Raw genomic sequence first — 13,531 nt, forward strand, 5'->3', positions numbered from 1 at the left:
CTGCGTGCTTTGCCAGCCTGGGAACACGCTGCGTGCTTTGCCAGCCTGGGAACACGCTGCGTGCTTTGCCATGCTGGAAACACGCTGCGTGCTTTGCCATGCTGGAAACACGCTGCGTGCTTTGCCATGCTGGAAACACGCTGCGTGCTTTGCCATGCTGGAAACACGCTGCGTGCTTTGCCATGCTGGAAACACGCTGCGTGCTTTGCCATGCTGGAAACACGCTGCGTGCTTTGCCATGCTGGAAACACGCTGCGTGCTTTGCCATGCTGGAAACACGCTGCGTGCTTTGCCAGCCTGGGAACACGCTGCGTGCTTTGCCATGCTGGAAACACGCTGCGTGCTTTGCCAGCCTGGGAACACGCTGCGTGCTTTGCCATGCTGGAAACATGCTGCGTGCTTTGCCAGCTACTCGCTTGTGCCTCCAGAACAAATCAGTTCACTTCCAACCTCAAGTTCATCATCAAAAAAGAGCAACAAATCTAATTCATTTGAGCAGAGCTTTGGTCTACAAGAGGAAAACTCCAGCCTGGCTTACTGCACTGCTTAGGTGCACAGGATGGAAACCTCTGGGCTGCAGCAGCCGGGCCAGGCAGGGGCTTCTCCTGATGGCAACCCTGACAGTCCTTATTCCTGCTAAGGAGGGTCAGGCCAGTGCTCAAATCACTTCCCATTAATCGGGGGCTGAAGAAAGCAAGCTCAGTGAGGCTTAAAGCCCATGCAAGCCCCTGCACATGAGCTGCTCACACTCATGTGTGTAGGTGATGGTAAGAGAGTTGCACAGGGGTGGCGGTGGCAGAGCCCTGGCTGCAGGGATGCAGCACATTGCTCAGCCCAGTCTGTGTTTCCAAGCGTGTGCTGGGGACAGCAGCTGGTTTGGAAGCACAGCTTTTGGGCTCTGCTTGGATGCATGTGGCCCTCAGCATGCTGGAATTCAGACCCCGGTGTCACCCCAGCCCCTCGCATTCCATTTACTGTGATTTCTGTATTCCTGCCTGTTGTAGGTCCATGTAAAGAGTAACCGCATTGCTTCAACCTGAGGACTAACCCAGGTTTCATGCTGCTGTTCACTGGCACAACACGAGTCAGGAATGTGAAACTATGGCAATAATTGCTCTGAGCCTACTAACCTGAGGTGCTGGGGGACTGAACCATGCCCAGATGCTCTCCAGTGCAGTGGGCACTCCTGTTGCAGCGCCAAGGTCCCGATATTCCCTGATCAAAGGGAACGTCAGGCTCTGGCTCTGGCTGTTGTTCAGGTGCAGATGACACCACAGCCCTGGCTCCCATGGATGCTGTTACGGGAAAATGCTAATGTGACTTTTGCTGCTTATTTGTTGTGGGCCAACACTAGAAACAAGAAACCACAAATTATACCTGGCTGTAGAAAAGACAACGGCAGCTCCACAGAGTCGCTTCAGGAATCATGGAGCAGGACGTGCCCATAGCATAACAGTGTACAAATGAGCCTGCACCCTCTCCCAGATGTCCTGCGGAGCCAGTACCAGCCCGTCCCTGCTGCCACCGGGCCCTGGGCTGCACCATCCACCAGCAAAGCTCAAGCTCCAGTTTGTGCCTTCAGCCAAGAGCGGTCTCAGGGCACGATGCTCCAGCAGCTCTTTGTTCAGCAAAGGCAGCAGTGCTGGGGGGAGGCCTGGGGAGAGGCCAGCAGCTCGGTTTGTGGTTGTGCCAGATGAGGTCACTGTGCACTTATGCTGCCTTTGTTACATGGGAAAAAAAGGGAAAAAAATAAAGAGTAAACTGGGGAATGCCAGAACTTTTCATCACTGCAGTGGGACGAGCTGTCCTGCCATGGTGTGCTGGGAAGCACCGGAGGAGCATGGGATGGTTTGGGTTAGAGTGAGCTAGAGGGACCTCTGTTAGAGGAGGCCACAGAGCTCCTGCGAGGGCTGGAGCAGCTCTGCTCTGGAGCCAGGCTGAGAGAGCTGGGCTGGGTCAGCCTGGAGAAGAGAAGGCTCCTGAAGGGGAGACCTGAGAGCAGCTCCAGTGCCTGAAGGGGCTGCAGGAAAGCTGGAGAGGGGCTTGGGACAAGGGATGTAGGGACAGGCCAAGGGGAATGGCTTTAACCTGCCAGAGGGGAGACTGAGATGAGCTCTTAGGCAGAAGCTCTTCCCTGTGAGGGTGCTGAGGCGCTGGCACAGGGTGCCCAGAGAAGCTGTGGCTGCCCCATCCCTGGCGGTGCTCAAGGCCAGGTTGGACACAGGGGCTTGGAGCAAGCTGCTCCAGTGGAAGGTGTCCCTGCCTGTGGCAGGGGTTGGAACTGGAGGAGCTTTAGGGTCCCTTCCAACACAAACCAGGCTGGGGTTCTATGTTCTGAAAGAAAAGCCCATAGGAAAAGGAGGAAGGGAAGGAGCTGAGGTCATTTTCCCATCTGGCAGCTGCAGAACTGTTGGCTGGTCCGTGATGTTGGGCACAAGTGTCCCCCAGGCACGATGCAAGGGCAGGTGGGAACATCCATGGCTTCCTTCAGGCCCAAGGGGACCTGGCAGGACACCAGGCAGCTTGTCCCTATCCCGAGGAGTCTCCTCTCAACAGGAACCCCAGAGAAGGCGGTGCTGTGGCTGTGCTGAGCACGGCCCCATCTCCCCGGAGGGGTTGAGGCAGCAGCTCCCTGCAGGCAGGGAGAGGTTAATGTGGGATGAGCATTGAGCTGCCTTGTCCTGCTCTAGCAGCAGTTTCAGAGTGCTGGGTTACATGATAAAAGCTTTAATCATTGTAGAAAACAGGGAGGGATAAAAATAGCCCTGAATGCTCTAACACACTGGGGGACATCTGGGTACATGAGTCACTTTTAAGCACACAAATGATTTTGAAGGAGCAGGACCTCTGATGTTGTTTGTGAAACTCTCACAGATGGGCTTAATAGCAGGGGAAACAACTCGAAAATCATTTGAATACAAGCTGGCAGGAGGAGCTCTCTGTGTGCTACAAATACATCTATTTTGGCAGTGGAGAATCAAGGGAAGAGCATCCACATCTGACTTCCAAAGGCTCACTGAGTACTTATTTTTGTCAGCCAGTTTTTCCTTAGGGAATCGTTAAGGGAAAAACATCCTGGGGGAGCCAAGCAGTATCTCAACAAACTCCTGGAAAGACAAGCTGTGGTTTTCAAGAGGAAGCGTTTGAAAAGGCACAATCAGTGCCTGCCCGGTGCTCAGATGGGGCTGGGTTTCCACGGGCCTCTTTTCCCTTTCCTCCCTTGGGAATCAGTCCCCAGCAAGAGCCTTCACACGGACCGGGGGGCTCGGACAGCCCAACCCAAAGGCAGAGCTGGGTGTTACCTGACCAGCGTGGCAAAACCTGCCTCTGATTTCCCAGCTCTTACAAGGTTTATTGTCACTCGGGGTGTCAGCGTGTCTCATGCTGGATGTGGGACCGATCCCCCCAAAGACACAGGCTCCTCTTGCTTTGAATTAAGCTTAAATCAACAGAACTAAAGAGCATCTCCCTGAGAGATTGCAGGGGAGGAGGGCAGCAGGGAAAACAAAGCAAGGTGGTAATGTTAGTGACAGCTTTGGGGCAGAAAGGCCCCAGAGGTTGTGTCTTTGTCCTAATTTTACACTATTGGTTTCGTTCCTTGTAGCCTGAGAAGTGTTATTACAAGCTATAAATAGCTACGACTGAGAACAGAGCAATAGCTTTGTCTCTTCTACAGCACAGATAACTGCGGAGCATTAAGAAAGCAAGAATCCCTTGAAATAATAAGCAAAACTAAATGAGGTTCGTTGATGCTTGTAAACCCAGTTACAAACACATTGCACAATGGTCTCTTTATCTGTGAAGAAATAACTTCACAAAGAAGCCCTTCACTGTGCTCCTGCAGCGCTGTTCAGCCCCAGTAGGTGCACCTAAATCTGCTGCAGGGCAGGAGAGCACGAGCCTGACCCGTGCCCCGTTGCTTCCAGGAATACTACAATGACACCACTACATTTTGCCCTATGCAGACTTGGAACTTCTCCCTGAAGCCATGCTTTTGGAAATATCCACTGGATAATCCCACGTTGTTCCCCTGACCAGGCTTAGGAGTAGCTTGGGTGGCACTTAAGATGCTTTACTCCTGGGTGAGCCTGGCTGATGAATGGAGCACTTCCACATCACTGACAGTTACTAAATTTGCTCCCTTTGGAAGCTTTGAGCCGTTTTCTTTTCTCAGGGACAGATTTATTAATGTGTTTCCTGGCAGCAATCAATCATTTAATTGATATTCTTTGTGACCTTTGATTGGGAGTGAACCTAAAGATGGATCACTCGGGTAGAAGAACTATTGATTGCTGCAGAAAGCCCAGTTACCAGCTCACACTGTGAACAAGAGAACGCAGTTGCTCGCACCAGTTGTGCGATGCTGGGGGAGGTAAGAGGCAGCTCTTCTGCCAGGATGTAGCTGGGCTGTATCAGAACCAGCTTTGGTCAGACCCTAGGACCCTGCCATGAGCGGTGCTCCAGAAATCAATGGGAGTGTTTGCACAAGGCAAGCAAAATCTGGCTTTTCAATGCTTTTTCTCACGATGGTCAAAATAATCCAGGGCAGAAGTTTGTATTTGTGTTGGTATCAGGGTGAAACCTGCTCATCTATTGAGACAGACGGGGTTGTTAACCTTAGCACTGCTTTTAAGGAAACAAAGTGGCATTGCTTTCTTCTATATGGAAAGAAACTCCCAGGTGCCGAGCTGGCATATGGATGGTGCCATGGTGCACTGCTCTATTGCCCCATCAAAAGCCACTGCTCTCCCTGTTGCTCCAGTGGGACTTACGTCCATAAGCCGTCCGTCTGGCACAGGCCGTTCTGCATCCTGGTTGGGTTGTGTTGGCTGGAGCCGTTTCCTCCGCTGGCATTTGTTCCTTGTCCATCCCCGCCTGTGGGAATGGGAAGGAAAACGAAAGTGATCTTCTTTATCCTGCTGCCTTCCAGGCAGGGTGAGAAGTGTCACGCTCCCTGTTTCCTCTTTCTGATAAGCCAGCCCTGCATCACCAGTTTTAGGAGTCAAAAGCAAGGTGATTTTACTGAAGTTTGGGAATTCTTCTTTAAATCCTTCCATGCTCCTAGATCTGCACTCAGAAGAGAGAGGAGTTAATACCATTTGCCAGGGAAGAAAAGCATGTAAGCATGCAATGATAAATTGTTTAGCCAGGAGAATACACAGCCTGCAGAGGTACGGGTAGTTTATCTGCAGCCACCAGTAACCCTGTGCATGGTGCTGCAGTTATCACCCAAACTAGAACCGCAGTGGGGGCTTGCAGGAGAAGTCTTTTCATCAGGGGCTGTAGTGGTAGAACAAGGGGCAATGGGTTAAAACTTGGACAGGGGAGATTAAGATAAGCTCTTAGGCAGAAGTTCTCCCCTGTGAGGATGCTGAGGAGCTGGCACAGGGTGCCCAGAGAAGCATGCTCTGGTCCTCTTCTAGTGGTTATAATACTCTCTATAAAGCTATGGATAATGTAAGGATGTAAGTGCCTTATTTAGGTCAGATACTGTTAATGTAGCTGCTCTGTTTAATTTTGCAGCCATTCCAAGTCCCTGGGGCACTTCCCGCTCTGCTTGCAGTGGATGGCCTCCTTTCTGCCCGAACATTAGTTACGCGCTGTGCCCCCTGAGGCACCTTCCCTGCTTTCCCATCTTTCCTTCCACTCCTTTCACATTTCATTTGTCTTTCCCAGCTCCTAAGGCTCGGATCAATTGTACCTAGAATGTTTTCTGCCTTTTTTTTTTACCCCCACACATGATGAATTTTAATGCTCAGTGGCCAATATAATTCCCTCTTCCTACATATGTTAATCTTCTGACTGCACCTTTCCAGTGGGATGCTCCATTTCCACTGGAAATGTTTCTCTGTGAAGAGAGATGATGTTTCAGCTGACTTCTTCCCTGTTCTGCTGTGATTTTGCCTTGCAGGGAATGGCAAAGAGCCTGTGATTCTCTGCTGCTCCAGTAATTATCATGTCCATGGTGGGAAAATCTATGGAGGGCAAAGAGAAATGAGACATTAAAAGTGGGACCAACAAAAATTAGCCTTTAGGTTGGAGTTTTACATTTGTGGAAATGGCTGTGGATGGTGAAACAAGGTGGAAACACAGGATGCACACACAGGGCCTATCTGTGTTACAGTTCTAATGTAAATGCTTATGTGTGCCAGCATGTGCCAGGCAGTTATTTCCTCTCCCAAGCACAGGGAAGAACTCTGATGTCTTACGGTTTAAAGGCACTGACTCTGCAAGGAGAGGCTTTTCAAATACCCCTTTCATGAAGCTTTATTACCTCTTTTAGTGCTGTTTTCTGCCCAAGTAGCCATGGCCTGGGCTCGGTGAACCTCAGCTGAGCTGATCTTACTGTGCTGGCCTGGGAAGAAGGATGGTGCCGATTTCTCTGCCCTGAAACGTGGGGAGATGGAGTGGGACAATGCGGCAGAGCACTGCTGGGACAGTGTATTTCATAGAACCACAGAACCCCAGACTGGTTTGGGTTGGAAGGGACCTCAAAGCTCCTCCAACTCCAACCCCTGCCACAGGCAGGGACACCTTCCACTGGAGCAGCTTGCTCCAAGCCCCTGTGTCCAACCTGGCCTTGAACACTGCCAGGGATGGGGCAGCCACAGCTTCTCCACTCCAGTGTTGAGGCCAAATTTCCCTCTAGGGATTTTTGTTTCAGTCACCTCCCAGGGGGCATTTCCAATTCACACCATGGGCAAACAGTAAGAACAGGACCTGGGCATGCTCTGCCCATAGGAGACTTTTTATGAGGCTTCACCAGCCTCAGCAAACATGATTTATTGCTCCTCAGATCCCTTCCTCCCTCTTGGAGGCTGGAGTAACTCTCACAGAGCCTCTTCAGATGGTTGGCGGGCGAGCAGCTTCCATCAGCACATTGTAGCCTTCAGGATGGGATGCCAGCCTGTGGGAACAGCCACGGACAGGCTGTCTGCGTTCAGCAGGCGGTAGTTTTTACTCCAAGTTATTACGATTACTTGGAAAAAACAGCTCTGTAGGATCTGTTGTGCATTAATGGGGACCAGGGTAGTCAGTGGGCTTCGGAAGTGCCCCGTCTATGGCTGGAACCAAGCTGGAGTTAGAGAGCTACTTCATCCATCCATCCACCCATCCACCCATCATCCATTCATCCATCCCTCCACCCATCCATCCACCCATCCATCCACCCACCCACCCACCCACCCATCCATCCACCCATCCATCCACCCATCCATCCATCCATCCATCCATCCATCCATCCATCCATCCATCCATCCATCCATCCATCCATCCATCCATCCATCCATCCATCCATCCATCCATCCATCCATCCATCCATCCATCCATCCATCCATCCATCCATCCATCCATCCATCCATCCATCCATCCATCCATCCATCCATCCATCCATCCATCCATCCATCCATCCATCCCCCGCCCAAAGCTCTCTCAGACCACGCCCCTTCCACATAGCACCGCCCCCTTTCCCTTTAACCCCTCCCCCTGCACCGCCCACCCGCCCCGCCTCTTCTCTCCGCGCGTCGCTTGGCCACTTGCGCATGCGCACGGCGTGCCCGCCATGTTGGCGCTGCCGGTGACGCGCGGTGCCGGGGGGCGGTACCGGGCGTGCGGCCGCGCTCGGGACTTTGGGGACGGTCCGGAGCGGAGCCCGCGGCGGGGCCGGGCGGCCGCAGCCCGCAGGTGAGAGCGGGGCGAGGGGCACCCTCCGGCCGTGCCGCGGTTCGAGGGCACGGTGGGGCCGGGGACCGTTGTGTCCGGCGGGGCCTGTGCGGCCGGGGGCTGCCGAGGGGATACCCGGTTAGTGAGGGGGAGAACCGGGGGGGGGGGGGTGAGCGCGGGCAGGGCCGCGGGTCCCGGCGTGCTCCGGAGCGGGCTTTGTGCCGCGGAGAAGCGCCTCCAGCTCTCAGCTTCCAGGCATTGTCCCGGAGCCCGGCAGCCGCGTTCTCCGTCCCGCGGCCCCGTCTGCTGCCGGTGTTCATTGTTCCCCTTCGCTGTTGGCCCGGTCGAGGTCTGGAGTTTAGGGGCTTAGTTCTGAGATGCAGCCATTAGAAACAGGGATGCAACGCAGGGTGTCATTAACTTGATGGTTTCCTCCTCTCCCTGTTCGCATCAGATTTAGGCCAAGCTATGTTTTACTCGGGACTCGCTGCTCGGGACTTTGTGCCTATGAGAAGCGTGGTGTTAACTCGGGAGCCGTGGCTCGGGTCCTGGCTGCCGTTCAGGAGCTGCGGGGAGCATCGCTTGCAGTTCCGTGTGGCAAAGGGCTCTTTTGCTCGGGTGTTCGCAGTGTCAATGAAACTGATGCTGGCTTGGCCCTGCTGTGAAGTCTGCTTTAGAAATGTCTCTCCTTTAACTGTGGCTCATGCGTTTGAATAGAACGCCACGGAGGAGTTTCCTTGTTCTTTCCCCAGTGAGCTGCAGACAGAGATAATGCTAATGAAGAACCTTCAGGGCACTCTTCCCCCTGCTGTGCTTCCATGCAAAGCCTGTTCTGCAGTCTGCTTTAATACCAGAACAGGCTGCAGAGAGGTGATAGTAAAAATCTGTCGTAAGTGTGGGTAGTAGCTGGAGTGAAATGCCACCCTGACTGTACCTCTGTGGTCCCTGTGGGGCTGGGATCATGCTTCTAAACATTTTCCTTCCCATCTGGAGTTCAGACCCATTACAGTGAGCTCCCAGCATGAATTGGCATGCTGCTCTGCTTCAAAGCACCAAGAGTTCTAGTGAGCCTTGGCTTGGCACCAGGGCTCCGGTATGAATTCAGGTGGCTTTGCCTCAGCCAGCTGTTATTTATTATCATTTGAAAAGGTTTCTTCTGCTCTTGTGTGGAAGGTTTACTGAGCCGAAGTCACCTGAGGCTGCGGCTCACCTGTACCTACTCTGCAGCAGTGATAGTGGCTCGGGGACTTGTGTGCTTTGTGGTACCACTGGCACATGTTCTGGTGATGCTGGGAATGAAGCAGATCGCTGAACCTGCCCAGCCAGAAAACAGGGCCATGCACAGACTCCCTGACCCAGCGTGTTCCCACAGTAAGAGCAGAGCATGTCCGTGGCGGGATGATGGGCACAGGGATCATGTCAACCAGCCTGTCAGGGTTTGGCTTGCACAGAGAAGGGAGTGTGTTCGGCTCATAGCGCTGCAGAGGCAGCGTGTGAGGTTGGTGATGGATCCTTCAGTGAGCTCTAAGGGGGCTCAGAGGTGAGGTGAAATGAAGCTGCTGCAAACAGAGCTCTTGTTCTGGCACATGAGCTGGAGAGAAGCACATGGGGTTGAGCCTACAAAGTGAAGCCTTGCTTGCCCCTGGAATTCCAGTAACCCTAAATGTGTGGGTTTTCTTTATTTTTTGGTTCTGAGCAAGAAGCTCAGAAAATGTTGGAGCCCTTTAAAATAACCCCCAAATCAACAAACTGGTAGTGTATCTCAGTATAACATAGTACTTGTCTGTGTTTCCTTGGCAGTGGTGATGAAGCCCGGGATGTCTGGATCTAAAGGCATTACCTCTGCTGTCTGAATTCGAAGTACCTCAAGGGCTGTGTGTTCATAGTGTGGTCCCGCTATTAGGAAGGGTTAATTAGTCCACACTAGGACTCTGAATGTTCAATGTGTACTGCAGGGAGAGTTTCTGTGAGCTCTACTGTATCACTTCCACAACCATCACAAGCAAAGCTGTCAAAAATGCTCTGCTTTTGCATGGTCGTCCCACTGCTGAGGCACCTGTGATGTGTAAAACCTGCTTTTTGTGTCTACTCTTTTAGTTGTTCTGTCCATGCTGGCAAAACTTACTGTGGCAGAAAATGACCTATAGCAAAGCATGCACTGTGGCTTTCCAGTGCCTAAAGGGGCTCCAGGAAAGCTGAAGAGGGGCTTTGGACAAGGGCCTGTAGGGACAGGCCAAGGGGAATGGGTTTAACCTGCCAGAGGGGAGACTGAGGTGAGCTCTTAGGCGCTGGCACAGGGTGCCCAGAGAAGCTGTGGCTGCCCCATCCCTGGCAGTGTTCAAGGCCAGGTTGGACACAGGGGCTTGGAGCAAGCTGCTCTAGTGGAAGGGGTCCCTGCCCGTGGCAGGGGTTGGAGCTGGAGGAGCTTTAAGGTCCCTTCAATGCAAACCAGTCTGGGATTTAAGAGCTCTCAGCCTCAAAGTGCTCACTGTTTGGCTGTTTCACTCTCCATAGTAAAACGCTTTGCCAGTGACTCTTACAGCTTATGAAAGTTGACTTTGGTGGCCTGGGTTCACAGGGGTGGATGCCTCTATCACAGATCTGGTGCAGTGTGTGTGGATGCCAGTGTGAGTGGGAGGTAAGATCATTACTGCATGGGGCAGCATGCGTTCTGCTTTCCTTTCCAGGTTCTCTGCCCTCAGATTTTTGTATTCCCAGTGTCTTGCATTGTCAGAGCACTGGAGGGAAAACATCTTCATGTTTTTAACTCTTGGTGATGCAAAAGGTTTCTTAAAGTTGGGAAATCAGAGCTTTATGGAGAACTCAAACGCAACAGTGTGGAGGAAATTTCTTTTGGTGTATTTGCTCTCCCGAAGCAAAGTGTCTTGGAAAAACTAGGAAGTAATGAAGCCATGTTAGGCTGTAGTCTCTGGAAGATAAGGCATGTGTTCAATGGGCATTCAGGGTGATTGAGGAACCTGCTGGTTTCGGGTTGAGGACACAGTGTGTGGATAGCCTGAGTCCTGTGTGGGCAGGACCCAAGGAGGAAACAAGCTGTAAGTGCACTGAGATACAGGGAATTGGTGTGTGTGACCTGGAACTGGTGACAGGAGCGTTTCAGAAGGGGGTTGCTTGAAGATACCTTTTGGCTGCTGAGGTAGGAAGGGATCTGCTGGAACCCAAGGGGAACTTGCAAGTGTAAGTCTGACTCCTTTCATCAGCCAGTGTGCTTCAGAATACCAACAGTAAGGGAATTCAAGCAATTTCCCATCTCCTACAATGGATTTGATGACTTCCATGCGTGCTTCGAGCAGCTCTTTTGGAGTGAATCAGGTGTACTCATCTTCTGAAGAGAGCACCAGTTACTGATGTGTATTCTCAATGGTTTTGCTTTCAGCTAGCTGTGGGGAATCTGTCATTTGGTTTCCTTTGTGGGAACAGTGCTTCCTTGTAAATACTAATGGCTCTGGTCATATGATTTCTTGAGGCTTTTGTTCTATCTTCTTCTTTGTGACTGATGCAGCTGCTTGGTGGTGTGTTATAGTTGAGAAATGTGAGAGATGTTTGGCAATGCCAACACTGTTCTGCTTGGTTTCTTTCATATGAAATATCTGCTGGTAGAGGTGAAAGTCGTAATGAAAATGGATCATGAACGGAAGTTTTGCTTTAAAAGAAGTTCTTGGAGCTTTTGCCCCAGAGTGTAGTTGCTGAGATCTGGGGGAAAACTTAAAACCTTTTCGCATTTCAATCTTCAAGAGCATCAGCTTTACCCAGTGCCCTGTCAGGTCATGCATTGTGCTGTTCCTTTCCATGGGCACCAGCTCTGGGGGTGCCCAGCCAGTGATGTACATGGAATCACAGCCTGGTTTAGGTTGGAAGGGACTTTAAAGCTCATCCAGTCCCAACCCCCTGCCACATCCCTCTTGTGCTGCTGCCCCAGAGCTGGATCAGGACTGCAGGGGGGATCTCCCCAGAAAGCAGCAGAGGAGGAGAATCCCCCCCTGAGCTGCTGCTCACACTCTGGGGGGGCAGCCCAGCATGCACGGTCCCACCTCTCCAACCTGTCCAGGTCCCTCTGGATCCCATCCATAAACGTGGCTGAGCCCAGCAGTGGAACCAGTTGTCAGCAGCAGGACTATTACCCACCATGTCAGACACCTGCAGCTCCTGCTTGCTGGTTGTGTACTGCTTGTCCTGCCTCTCCGAGTCCGCTTGCCTGGAGGTGGGAGGTATAAGCTGCTTTAGGACAGAGGTCCTGCCTAAGCTGTTTCACCTTGTGAGAGGAAAACCACTAAAGCGTATGGGAATGTGCTGCGGAGGTTGCGTGGTTAAACCAGGGAGGGGACGGTTTGAGAGCCTGCGCTGGCTCTGAGTTCTTTAACTGCTTTAACAGGTATTGCAGTGCTCAGCATCTCCGTGTGTTCTGAATGTGAATTTCCATCTTTGCAGGGAAGCGAGGGAGGGCTTTGTTTCCTTTGTTCTTGGCGAGGAGAACAACCGCAAAGGGGCAGATTTAACGATCTGTATCCTTCAGAAATTGCAGACTGGGATTTAGTAACACAACAAATGAAAACCGTGATAAGTTGTAAACCAGCTCGGTTACACCTGCATCTGGTCCTGTGCAAACTGTTGTTATGAGGAAGGTGAGGATCCATGTCCTGAAAAGAACAGATCACAATTTGAGGTGTATGGGTGGTGGTGATTAGAGACTCCTGTAGGTTGAAGAAAGCAAGGAGAAACACGTGAGTTTTGACCCAGTTCCTGCTTCCTGCCTGCTTTTGGGATCTCCATGCGAGTGGTCTGTGCTAGTTTCAAGTTGAATCTGTTCCACGTGCAGTTCATTTACCATCGTGGGAATTTGATTCTTTTGAATACTGACCTTATCTGATAATGCTAATGTGGAATACTCAGCCCTCTGTTAAGATGATGATCTGAAATACCCAGCAGGTTGTTACTGGAGTGGCACAAACCCCAGCTCTCTGAAGCTGAAACTCTATTTCTGTTACACATTCTTGTAGCACATTTTCTATGTGTTCAAACAATTCTGTAAGAAATAAATGGAAAGAATTTCTTTTAAATTTGAAACTTCTTCATAACCTGGTATAGATGGAAAATGAAGCAGAAGATTCACACTTGGAGGGCATAATCTGATGCCAGAGGCTCTGGAGGCAATGTGGTGCTGCAGGAACCTCATCTGCTGCATCTCTGGGTGGTCCTGCCTGGTACCTGATCTCCTCCTCAGCTCCCTTGGCAGAGCTGCTGTGATTGCTGGGTGATTTCTTTCATGCTCTTATCTCATGGGAAACTAACCCACTCAGTAATGTTCAGATCAGGCTGCAACTCACCCTGTGGCTACACCTTGCTGTTGCTCACGCAGGTAGGAGCAGGAATGCCGTGGCTGGAGGTGAGTGGAGGGAGAGCAGGACTGCTTCTCTCAGCAGGTCTAGGATGTGACTGTAGTGATAGATAAGGGGCGATGGCTTTAAACTTAACAGAGGAGATTGAGCTGAGCTCTTAGGCAGAAGCTCTTCCCTGTGAGGGTGCTGAGGCGCTGGCACAGAGTGCCCAGAGAAGCTGTGGCTGCCCCATCCCTGGCAGTGTTCAAGGGCAGGTTGGACACAGGGGCTTGGAGCAAGCTGCTCTATGGAAGGGGTCCCTGCCCGTGGCAGGGTTGGAGCTGGGTGAGCTTTAAGGTCCCTTCCAGCACAAACCATTCTGTGATTCTGTGATGCGTTGAATGCAACCCAGCAGGACCAGGGCAGTGCTCCCAAGTTTCCAGATGCTTTTAAAGAGATGCTCCTGTTCTCCAGCTTGCTTTTCACCTGTGCAGAAGCTGAATGATCCGTGTAAATTCATGCTTTCAGTAAAA

At 51.7% G+C, this 13,531-nt stretch overlaps 2 protein-coding genes across 6 annotated transcripts in view; one reads left to right on the forward strand and one right to left on the reverse strand.

Moving 5' to 3' along the window:
* WDR44 (WD repeat domain 44) overlaps positions 1 to 13,531 on the reverse strand; it is an 89,012-nt gene that overhangs the window by 32,952 nt on the left and 42,529 nt on the right. The gene's annotated exons all lie outside the window — the stretch shown is intronic.
* Positions 7,552 to 13,531, forward strand: part of KLHL13 (kelch like family member 13) — a 58,152-nt gene continuing 52,172 nt past the window's right edge. For 2 of the 5 annotated variants that reach the window (XM_061446252.1, XM_061446249.1), the window contains exon 1: positions 7,663 to 7,683. Coding sequence is in view for 1 of the 5 variants with exons in the window: in XM_061446243.1 (XP_061302227.1) it covers positions 7,562 to 7,683 (122 nt within the window). In the remaining 4 variants the exon portion in view is untranslated. Of the gene's footprint in view, positions 7,684 to 13,531 lie in introns of all 5 variants that reach the window. The other 3 variants (XM_061446248.1, XM_061446243.1, XM_061446251.1) reach the window with 3 other exon arrangements.

The sequence above is a fragment of the Pezoporus flaviventris genome, unplaced genomic scaffold (assembly GCF_033815535.1).
Source record: "Pezoporus flaviventris isolate CSIRO_AGI_PZ_B2104156 unplaced genomic scaffold, CSIRO_AGI_Pfla_v1 ptg000005l, whole genome shotgun sequence".
In the NCBI taxonomy this organism is placed as follows: domain Eukaryota; kingdom Metazoa; phylum Chordata; class Aves; order Psittaciformes; family Psittacidae; genus Pezoporus; species Pezoporus flaviventris.